This window comes from Callorhinchus milii, unplaced genomic scaffold, assembly GCF_018977255.1.
Source record: "Callorhinchus milii isolate IMCB2004 unplaced genomic scaffold, IMCB_Cmil_1.0 Scaffold12, whole genome shotgun sequence".
NCBI lineage: Eukaryota > Metazoa > Chordata > Chondrichthyes > Chimaeriformes > Callorhinchidae > Callorhinchus > Callorhinchus milii.
In genome coordinates, this window is record NW_024704753.1 from 15,966,822 (window position 1) to 15,978,800 (window position 11,979).

The following is an 11,979-nucleotide window of genomic DNA, read 5'->3' on the forward strand; positions in this document are numbered from 1 at the left end:
TAGGTGTCACCGACCCGCGCGTGCGCAGTAAAACGGCCGACCGGCCGGGTGGTCGGTCCTCCGAGTCGGTCCTCCAGGGCGGCAGAGGGCGCCGCGGGGCCTCGGAGGACCGAAGTCCCGGGCGAATTGCGAGAGCTCCCGCCGAGAGAGAGAGAGAGAGAGAGGGGGAGAGGGAGAGAGACAGACGGAGAGAAAAAAAAACCCCATTCAAAAGAGCGGCGTTCACCGGCGCGAGGGGACGCTCTCTGTCCGCCAACCCCTCCCCCTCTTCTCCTCCTCCTCCTCGTTAGTTAGTTAGTTAGTTAGTTTAGTTAGTGAGCGTGGTCAGTCGGTTCGTGGGCAACCGTTAAGTTGGTGGGCGGGGCTGACGTCGCGCACGCGCGCTGGTCGGAGGGAGGGAGGGAGTGAGTGCGCAGGCGCGGCCAACCGTCCGCTGTGTGGCGCGCGAACGGGTTCGGTCGGCATCAACATGGCGGACGAAGGGGACCAGGTGAGCCGTTTGAGAGGCCCGGGGGACTCGGGGCGGCCCGGGCGGGCGGCGGTAGCAGCAGCAGCAGTTGCTGCTGGCGGTTGTCGTCTCGAGTGTGCGTGAGCCGCCCTGGGCCTACAGGTCAGCGCCCCGGGCCCCGGGCTTCACTGTACAGTTCAGTGACTGTGTGCGTCGTTGTCGTCGTTGTTGTTGGGCAAACGCGGCAGCTTCCCCACAGACTCCCCGCAGACCAGTCCTGAGGTCAACCACCCAAGGTTTAATAATAATAACAATCCTCGCATCTGATACAGCGCTTTTCACGTCGGGAGGACGTCCCGAAGCGCTTCACAGAACACACTGTAAAGTGAATTGACTGTATATTTGTGGGCGAATGTGGCAGCCAATTGCGCACAGTAATGTCCCACAAACAGTCGTGGATTGAAAATGACCAATTTATTATTGTTTTTGGTTTTGGAGGGATTATTATTAGGCTCTGTGTGGAGTAAGGAAACTTGCCCAAGGTTTCGCCCTCTGCCTGGAATTGAACTCAGGTCTCTCACTTGCAAAGCGAGTGCTCTAACCACTGAGCTACAGGACTCCACTTTTATTATTGTTATTGGTATTAATTATCAGTTAATGAATGAATGAATTAATAATGATTCTTGCATTCGATAAAGCGGCTTGTCAGGTCTTTTCGTAGACGCCTCAAAAGCACTTCACGAGATACGGCGTCAAGTGGAGTGACTGTGTGTTTTATCTGGTTTGTTAGACCAGGACACCGGAAGGTACCCCTTAAACCGAAGTAATAGATGGAAAGACCTCAACTCCTCCCTATTCTTCCCCCCCCTCCCCCCATCCTCTCACCTCCCTCTCTCATATCTGTTTTTAAATCCCTCCTTAAAAACCTACAGCTTCTACGTTGCATACGATGGACTTCACGCTCTTCCCCTGTTCGGCAACGAGCCCTCGTCTTTGTAAAAGTGCTCCAAAGTCGTTATCCCACATAAAGTGGTGCTATACGAATGCAAGCAGTCGGTTGTACGTATTAATAGTAGTGTACACAAGGGGTATTGAAAACAAAACTAGTAACCTCCTTAAATCACACTTGTGTTGTTTGTGTTAACAATGTAAGAATGAAGTACAACTAAGTATTTTTTTATTTGGGGTGAGGTTAGGTCTGCTCACCCCCATTAACTGAATTAGACCGAAACATTCCACTCAGCGAATGAGGATTGACACCGCAGACAAGCCCCAATCTCCCCCAAACTCTTCTAGGCCCCAAAGTTGTGTTGTTGAATCTTGCCCCATTCTTCGCTTCTTTCAAAGTCCATCTCAGGACCTTCCTCTTTGATGGTGCCTTTGGTTGTCTTTCTACACTTGGCCCCCCACCCCTTTTGAATCCAACCCCCAGCTACCCGGTGCAAACCCTTGACTGTCCTGCACTTTGGGACGTCCTCCCGAGGTGAAAGGCGCTATATAAATGCATGTTGTTGAATTTGCTTTTTTCTTGTATCGTGGTAGAGATCTGCTACATTTGATCCCCAATTTTACAATTATATATCACTTTTCATGTCAGGAAGATGGTCAAAACTCTTCAGAGAGTCAACTTGGTGTCTGAGCTGGGCATGGAGTTTGGGGAGGGTGGGGGCCGGTGAAGGTGACCTAAAGTGCAGTCGAAAGAAAGGACTTAGCAATTTTAAATGTGAAGAGGGAGGGGTTAGGCTGAGGGACCGAGTTCCAAAGAACGGGGCAGAATAGTTGAAGGAGGATGCGGCGAAAGGGTGAGGCAAGGCTGTAGATTTAGATGTAAGAACAGGGATCTTGAATTTTGTATTTGGTCCTTAAGTTAACTTGTATGCTGAGCCAAGGAAGGTGATTATTCATTGAAGAGAACTTTCACTTAGAGTTTTCTACTGGGTGATGAGGGATTGAAAAATAAAAATACTTTTAATATGTGAATTACATTAATGCAAGTGATTGTACTATGATTTTTGTAACTTGGTGTGCATTTTGATTTCAGTTGTGATATTTTCATATATATTTTTGCATCTTATGGTAATGCTGTTGTATGCAATATATTTGAAGCCTTGACTACAAGACCTTTATTACAGCTGTAATACGGAAATGCAAGGTTATGCCTATCAGGAAACTGAACAAGCTTGGACTCTTTTGAAAAGAGAAGGGTGGGGGGGGTGACCTAATAGAGGTCTTTAAAATGATGGAAGGGTTTGATAGGGTAGACTTAGAGAAGATATTTCCACTTGTGGCGGAGATCAAAACCAGGGACCATAAATATAAAATAGTCTCCAATAAACCAAATAGGGAAGTCAGAAGAAACTTCTTTACCCAGAGTGGTGGGAATGTGGAACTTGGAGTTGAGGCGAATAGCATAGATGCATTTGAGGGGAAGTTATATAAGTACATAGGGATGAAAGAAATAGAAGGTTATGCTGATGGGCTTAGTTGAGGAAGGACAGGAGGAGATTCAGTGGAGCATAAACACTAGCCCGTTTTGTGCTGTATATTCTATGTAAAAATCTTAATACCAGTTTTTGTTGAGCACATTTTTAAGATTTTGCTTCTTTTTACTCTTCCCTGTCTTATTAGCCCCAAACTACTAACACTGTAGAAGAACCTCTTGATCTGATCAGGCTTAGTCTCGATGAACGGATTTATGTGAAAATGAGAAATGATCGAGAGCTTCGAGGGAGACTACATGTGGGTAATTTGTGAAATTATTTTAGTATATTTATGATTTGCACAATCGGGTGAGTGCAATTTTGAAACCAATGAAAAGCTTACATTATTTTAAAATTAATGTGCAAATGTATTCTGTTGATGAATAGACTGCTATACCGCAATTTGATGCTATATACATTACCCCATTTATGACGAGGTGCATGATTTAACCACCTACAAATGCAATTTTTTTTGTGTTTGGGATAAAATGCACACACTCCCTGAAGGGACGGCCTGCTTGTCTATTTCAAAAGAGTAGTGGGCATGTTTTGGCAAGAACCAAAGTTTCCAGACCCCAGAGTGTTCCTTGAAGGTACTGATGGAGTTTAACCAGCTGAAACCTCATCGTCTGCGTTTGATCATATCACACTGGTGAAGTCTCAAAGTGCTTCACGGGATATACTGTAAAGTGATTGACTGCATTTTGTTAGAGAAATGTGACAGCCAATTGTGCACAACCCACAAACAGCCATGGAGTGAGTGATCAAATTTTATTTTGGTGATTGTTGACAAGGACACCGGGAGAGTGAAATTCCCTTTTCTTTCTGAAAGGTGGTATGGGATCTCATCTGTAGGACGGCACCTCCGATAATGCAACCCCCCCCACACACTGCGTTGGAATGTCAGCTGAGACTGATTCCAAGTCCCGATGTGGGGCTTGAACCTACAACCTTCTGACTCGGTGCTATTACTGCACCAAGTACCGGCAAGCTTCCCGCTGCTTGTCCAACCAGGTCCATCCAACCTATTAAATCTTTGGCTTGCAGGGTTACTGAGAGCTGAATGTGAAAACCCCTTTTTTCATCAAGTTCTTTCAATGGACTTGGTATATGAATATATATAATATGTGTGTATAGTTATATTATGCAGTATAATCATAGAGTTCTTGTTGCAAAATTCTACTTCATGGAAAGATACATTTTTATAAGTGCAATTTATTTATTCAGCTCTTAATAGTTTTTAAAACTGTTAATGTTAAAATCATTGCCTTTGATACCAAAATACAAAATTTTAGGATTATTAGAGTTATAAATTTTAAAACTGCAAATTTGTTCATGTAAAACAGGCTTATGATCAGCATTTGAACATGATTTTGGGAGATGTAGAAGAAACAGTAACTACAGTAGAAATTGATGAAGAAACTTATGAAGAGATATATAAAGTAAGTTTCTGTGTGTCTCGTTTTTTCTCTCTTACACATTCAATGAAAAATGTTTTTCTTTCTATTCTCAGTTTTGTTTAATATTGTTATCAAATGTGATAAATGTGTTATTTATTTTGCACTTGCTTTTGCACTCTGCAGTTTGGCTTATGGTGTTTGATGAAAAGTGAAACAAGATTGGGAGTTCATATTTCTTGTATACAGTAAACTGATAACTTGTCACTCCAAGGATAAATGGCTCAGTGATGAGTTATCTGGAGTGGCGAGTCAGACATATGTATAAATACAGCTGGGATATTAACAGCATGATGACTTCGGTAGTGGCAAGTTAAGCCAAGATCGAGTTATCGGGCGTTTACTGTATATTTAAATGTTGTGTATTGATTACACCTTCCTCCAGTATCCAACGCTGCAAGGAGCTAACCTAATGTAATTAGGAAATTTTTCTCAGGTAATTTGCCTTTTACATAATGATGGTTTAAAAGATTGATTACAAATTAAATTAGGCTCGGCAACTCTTTCAACTCAATGTGACTCTTATTTAAGAAAGGCAGGTGCTTGTTTTAATAAGCGGATTATGATTTATTTGACTTTTAAAAGTAAACCACTTAATACCTGGGAAAACTTCAAACAAATGTTGCCCAACTTGTTTGCAATAGCGGAGAATCAATTGGCAGAACACGCAGTGCAGCAATTTTGATATAACATTTGTAAACATGCCCTCTGACTCTTCTTTGGCTTTGATGATATGTGACCGGTCAGTCTCCTGATCCTATTGGAATTTAGATTAACATGTGCTGGAAATGAGATATGTGACCAGCAGCTGGCACCTGTTTGCAAATGATTATCTTAAGAAAATATCAAGTTAATTTTTTTCAATATTCTTCATTTCCTTTTCTCCACAGTCCACCAAGAGAAATATCCCAATGCTGTTTGTTCGAGGTGACGGTGTGGTACTTGTGGCTCCCCCTCTGAGAGTTGTTTAAACCACAAGCTAAACTTTAAGGACTGAACTGCAACTTGCAGTAACATTTTCAGTTACAATATTTTCTGAATGGGAGACCGATCAGCTTTTATAGACAATACTTTAAAAAACAATTGGGATAGGTCCTGATAATCTTTTGTCCTTTTTTATCGTTTATTTTTTTAAGAAGCCGGGCAAGGTTTGTTACTTGTTTAACGGCAGAATTTGAGAAGCAAATGAGGATTTCATTTGACATAATAAAGTCCAGCCCTGAACGGCTATGTATACCCTCATCACTTTTATTGAGTAATTGAATACCCCTTCCATTGTCTGGTTCTTTGTCAGAAACAAAATGAGAGCAAATCTTTATTTGTTTTGTGGTAACATTTAGAACTGATCTTGTGGAGCTGGGGCAAAGATTTCATGGCACATCACTGCAATCAACCTGTACAATTCAATTTAAAATTATACTGATTCCCACATCAATATATGACCAGAAAAACAATGCATGTGCCCAGTAAAGTCTCCAACAACAACAACTTACATTTTTACAATATATAACACCCTTCACGTGCGGCAGCGTCTTGGAACTTGATTACAACAACGCCCTGCTTGCTGAAATCCCCAGCTTCTCTCTGCACAAGCTGCAGACCAGCCATATTCAGAACTGTGCAGCTGTATTCGAAAGTCACGAACAATTTGGGTTGTGCACTACTGTGCAGGGTCCAGGAATGTAATTTTGAACGGAGCGAAAACCAGTAGCATAGATCCCATCCAGCAAGTAAGATAAGTTACACTGCACAGTGACCTTCAACTGAAGTAGTGCCAGAAGTGGGATAAGAGGAGACTGAAAAATTATTCCAATGGTTGACTCAACATCACTGCCTCTGAAATCCACAGAAACAGACAGTGAGGCAGAGAGAGAGATAAACGCCTTACTCCACCAAGTTTTCCATATTGTTTTAAAATCTGCAATGGCAGAAGCCGATTTGCTTGCAGCAGTGTCCCACAGACGACAAGCAGAACTGATTAGGATTCCTGCAGTTTGGGTTTGAGATTTTCATTCAGCAAATTGTAAAGACCCCTGCGTTTATCGGGATATTGGTGTAGTCTGGGGTACTTCCACCCTTACACGTACTCAATAGAGGGCGTCTGACCAGAAGCAAGGTGGGAACTGCTTTGCGCTGGTTTGGGCTGAGGTAAACTTGCTGTGTGATTCCTTGTCCCATTAACAATTCTTTCAGTCTCAAACAGTCTTTCTGTCTATCTTTCTGACAATCTCTCTTTTTCTAACTTCGTGTCTCCATCACACTGAAGTGTTACAATCAAGTGGGTAACATGATATTTCAAAAACATAACTAGTATGTTTAAAATGATGGGAGGACTATGTAACAGTCCTTGGATTTGATGTAGTACCTCATCACATTATCAAAGTGTCTTGTAGCATCTCACAGGAGAGTAATGACTATCTGTAGGAGAATGTGGCAGCTAATTTGTAGCAGAGCAAGGTCCACAAACAGCCATGATGTGAATGACCAATTTTATCTGGTGGATTGTTTGCCAGGACACCAGGAGAAACTTTGTTCTCTTTTCAACAACAGCAAAATTACATTTGTATAGAGTCTTTCATGTCGGGAAGATACGTCACAAGGCGCTGGAAAAAAAGTCAATGATCCTTGCATTTGGTAGAGTGCTTTTCACGTCTTCTAGACGTCTCTAAGGGCTTCACAGAATATACTGTAAAGTGAATTGACTGTATATTTGTGGGCGAAACGAGGCAGCCAATTGCGCACAGCAATGCCCCACAAACAGTCGTGGATTGAAGTGACCAATTTTAATGTTTTTTTCTTGAATTATTATCAGGTGTGGGGAGTAAAGAAACTTGCGCATGGTTTCACCCTGCCAGGAATCAAACCCAGGTCTCTCGCTTGCGAGGCGATTACTCTAACCACTGACTTCCTGGATTTAAATAGTGCCATCTGAGCAGGTAGAGAGGATTTTAGTTTAACATCTCCGAAGTACGCACCACTGACAATGAAGGACTCTCGGTTCTTAGAGAGGTGGGAACGATGCCAGTGAACAGGGAGAGGTTTATGATGTCTGTCAGTAGGGGGGGGGTGCAAGGAGAGGGGTAACGATGGGATCGAGGGAGCAGGGGGTCGGTTGTGAGAGGAAGAAGTCAGCGGAGTTAGAACAGGAGGGTATGAAGTGCACGTTGAAGTCGCCTAGGATGAGGAGGCAATTTGGAGCCGAGAAAGAGGGAAGATAGGAGAGTGGAGATATCCGAGAGGAAGGTGGGGGAGGGCTGGGGATGATAGTCGAGGAGGATTTTGAGGGAAAGATTGGAGGGATGGTAGAGGAGAAGGTGCTCAAATGAGGGGAAGGTTCCGTAAGGGGATAGGCCGAGTGCGGACCGGGAGATGAGGGCACGGTAGTTAGGTCTGGTGGGGTATGGTGGAAGGTATAGCAGGTGGTGGGGAAAGGTGTCATCTTTGGTCACGACAATGACAATCTTTTCGTTGACAATGAGGCCTTGGATGGTGAGCGTTTTGCTGGAGAGGGAGCGGACATTTTGTACGTCGATACGGAGGGGACAGCTGGTGGTGGAGGAATGGGCGGGACAAGTGGGGGGTGGGTGAGAGGGAGGATTGATAGGGAGGATGGGGATGTGGATAACAGGAGACTTTGGCCCCCGGGGTCAGGCACCGATGGGCTTTGTGCTGGAGGTGGGGGATGGGGCAGTCAGGGTGGCTGTGTTGGACAGCCAACGGCATCTGCCACGGTGGTTACGACAGAGGATTCGCAGGTTGGAGCAGCTGGAGCTTGAGGAAGAGTCGAGCAGGGATAGGTGGCGGGGAGGGTGGTGGGAGAGAAGGGATGAGCGGGAGTAGTGGAGGGTCGGGGACGGTTGGGAGCATTTTTTGGGGAGAAGCAGCTCAGGTCTATGGCAGCAGGACAGCATGGTCAATCTGCTGGCGTGGGTCATGGGGAAGTCATCGGGAGGCCAGGCTCGGATTTGTGGAGTCCTGCGGCTCAGTGCTTGGAGCACTCTCCTCGCAAGCGAGAGGACCTGGCCTCGATTCCCAGCAGGGTGAAATGTTGGGCAAATTGCAGCTTTAGGTGATTACATCTATACAGAGTATAAATAAATGCAAATTCTTCCTCTTAACTAAGATTGCGTGAATCTTCCACTTCTCTACCATTAGATGGCACTGTTACGTCGCAATTGCGTAGCGGATAGTAACAATAGTGTCCCCTGTTGGTCAAAATATGTATTGCACAACAATGTGGAATCTAATTTGGGGCAACAGTTTCCTTTTGAGTGAATTTCCTCTCTTTCCTTTGCTGAAAAAGGTTCTCATCTTGAATCACAACTAGTGCTGTTGAGTTCTTCCTCTGTGGGCCCAGCCTTGACCTCTGGCTGTCTCGCTTCCACTGTCAAAACCCTCATCCCCATGAAATTCGTGACCGTATTCCATCCTTGTAGACGAAACTGGCGAAGCAGTCACCCTCTGCCCCCTTACATTTCAAGCACATTTGCCGAATGCGCATAGCTCAAAGCCTCCCTAATGGGGCCATCTCCGAATCTGGCATTAGTATAAAAAGCTTTTTAAGCTTACAGTCCCATTGGCCCGATTTGAACCTTACGTTGTCTTTGTATTGTACGTTGGCCAGCCATAACCATTAGTGGATTTGTTTACCAATGGTTCAATCGTTTCCCCTGCTAAACCAGGTCTGTATAAATCCCAATTATTACTTGGAGTTGACATCTTAGCTCCCCATCTGGTTGATTCAAATCATCCTTCCTGTATAAACTTCATTAAAAAGGAGAACTTTGCAAGCAGGAGGTGTTAACATTCTCATTGATTCTTGACTCTGTTTCTGGATGGAAACCAAATCGGGTTGATTTGGGGTAAATTGTTGGGAATTAAAAGATTTACAAAGGAGGATTGCAAATAGATACAATTGGAATTGTATTTTTATTCCCTTGCAGAATGTTTTTTCCCCCCCCCCCCACAAAATTCCTTTGCCTGCCTTCCCATCATTAGAGCTCCAGACTCGCAAGCAAACGTACCCGGGTTTGGTTCCCGGGCTGGGCGAAACCTTAGGCAAGTTTCCTTACTCGGTAAGAAGGAACCTAGTTAGTCGATTGGCGAATTGCTTTCTGGGAGCAATGATCCCTTCAAAAACAAATAATAATTTGTTTACTCAGTCCACGACTGCTGTGCGCAATTTCGCTGCCGCGTTTTGCCCATAAAATACACGGTCAATTCACTTTACAGTATATTGTGTGAAGCGCTTTGAGATGTCTCCACCATGTGATAAAGCGCTATATCAAATGCAAAGATTATTATTTCATGGACACCCACTTAGTGGCACCAGAGGACAATAAACCCATCTGCACAGATGGTTTGAACTGGCAGGGTCGAGTTGAAGCCAGAAGTACTTAAAATGTTTATTGATTGAGTTGTGTGCTGTTGTGGTTATTAAACCTCCAATGATCATCTGAACAAGATGAACTGCTGAATCTCAACTTTCTCCTTACAATGTCAGGCCGACATAGTTATCATTTTAAACTTCACAAAACTAACAATGGCACTGGGGGCAATTTCAACAAAAATGTTCCCAAAATGGTTCAAATATAAAATAAAAAAATTGGAGGAGCCAAAAGGGACCTGGAAAGGGACATAGTGAAACGTGATGCCGATATTATAATGACATGAGGGCGTTGAAAAGAGAGGTGAACATATTAAACAACTACTTCCTGGAGGTTTTTAACAGGTAGGAAGAAAACTAAAACCCTGCCACTCACATCCAGCAAACAAGTCCTGGACTTCAGTGAGGTTGAAGCTCCAGATAAACTTGAGGGATTGAAAACTAATTAATCCCTCAGACCAGATGAACTGCCCTCCAGGACACTTAGTGAGACAAGGGTGGAGATTTGTCTGGCACTACAAACACTATGAGGGAGTCATTCACCATCAGGATGAGGTTCTAACTAACTGGAAGCAAGCAGAATGTTTTCTCATCTTCAAGAACAGTGAGAGAATTGTATCTGTCAAACACCACCCTATTAACTTGACCTTCCTCAATACCTGGAAAACTAATTGAGTCAATCATCAGATCGAAAATGGAAGATTACTGGCATAAAAATAATAACAGACAACAGGGGTTCAGAAAGGGCTGGATCTTGTCTGACCAGCCTCACGTTCTTTTATAAGGAGGTGACATCTAATTAACTGTGGAAACCACATGACATGTGCACCTGGACTCCCAAAAGTCATTTGACAAAGTAACATATGAAAGACTTTACATATTGATATCAATGTGTATCAAGGGTAAGACATAATAGGATATGTGCATGGATTAATGACTGGCAAATAAAGTTTAATATAGATAATTGCAAGGTACTGTATATGGGAAGTAATAGAAGGCATGACTACAGTACATTATTACACGTTGCCTCTCACTTCCAGAGAACATCCCAAAGCGTATTCAGAGTTATGGAGTCCTGTAGTTTAGGGGTGAGAACACTCGCCTCGCACGCAAGAAGACCTGGGTTCAATTCCTGGCAGGGCAAAACCATGGGTAAATTTCCTTACTCCACGCACACGCCTCTGTTTATCTAACAGTAAGTAGGGACCCAGTTAGTAAATTGGCGGATCACTTTTCCGGGGATAATAATTCCTTCAAAATAAATAAAAACAATTTGGGCGCTCAATCCACGGCTGTTTGTGGGACACTGCCGTGCGCAATTGGCCGTGTTTCGCCCACAAAATATACAGTCCATTCATTTTACAGTATATTAAGTGCAGGGATTATTATTATGAGCTGAGTGGGGGCGGGGAGATGACTGAAAAATGCATTAAAGAGGTACGTTTGGAGATGTGCCTGGATAAAAGGGAGGGAGGGGATGGGATCGACCTTGGCAACTGTGAAACCTGAAGCAGTGAGGGCATTTAATTGACTTGTTATTCATCATGTTAATGCATTGTGAGACAGCAGTAAAAACAAGGCAAACAGGATGCTGGACTCCTTGCCAAATCATATGAGTTCTGATCACTAGAAGTCGTACACGAGCTGAATAGTGCTCTGGTTGGCCTGCACTCAGAGCAATGTTTGCAAGTCTGGTTGCCACAACATAAGAAGGATGCCCAGACAGTACAAAGGATTTTTAGAGATTACAAAGAATACACAGAATGGAAACAAGACATTCAGCCCATCAGTCTGTGACTGTTTATTTTCCACGAGTCTCCACCCAATCCTTTACACCCTCCCATATCCTTCTATTACCCTCTCACTAACGTGAACGTCCAAAACCTCCTTGACTGTCCAGTGCCCTGGCATGCCTTTCCGACGTAAGGGTGCTATACGAGTGTAATTTGTTGTTGTCTAATTTCCTCTTGAGTGCATCTACACTATCTGATTGAACCACGGCTTCAGGCAGCAAGTTCCACAGTCTCACTACCCTCTGCATGAAGTAGTTCCTCCTGAACTCTCTTTTGGATCCCCAAGTCGCTGCTTTATATTTGTGTCCCCTGATCACCGACTTCCTCAACCAGTGGAAACAGCCTGTTTATGTTAATCTTATTTAAACCTTTTTTTATCATTTTAAACAATTCCATTAGGTTCCCTCTTAAGCAA

The 11,979-nt window shown here is 43.7% G+C and overlaps 1 protein-coding gene across 1 annotated transcript; it reads left to right on the plus strand.

Moving 5' to 3' along the window:
* The first annotated feature begins 435 nt into the window (after window positions 1–435).
* On the plus strand, window positions 436–5,626 carry lsm3 (LSM3 homolog, U6 small nuclear RNA and mRNA degradation associated). Its single transcript, NM_001292993.1, is given in 4 exon segments — window positions 436–490; window positions 3,077–3,187; window positions 4,275–4,370; window positions 5,276–5,626. Coding segments are annotated over 4 exon segments (309 nt in total). The 5' UTR covers window positions 436–469; the 3' UTR covers window positions 5,357–5,626.
* Window positions 5,627–11,979: the final 6,353 nt, after the last annotated feature.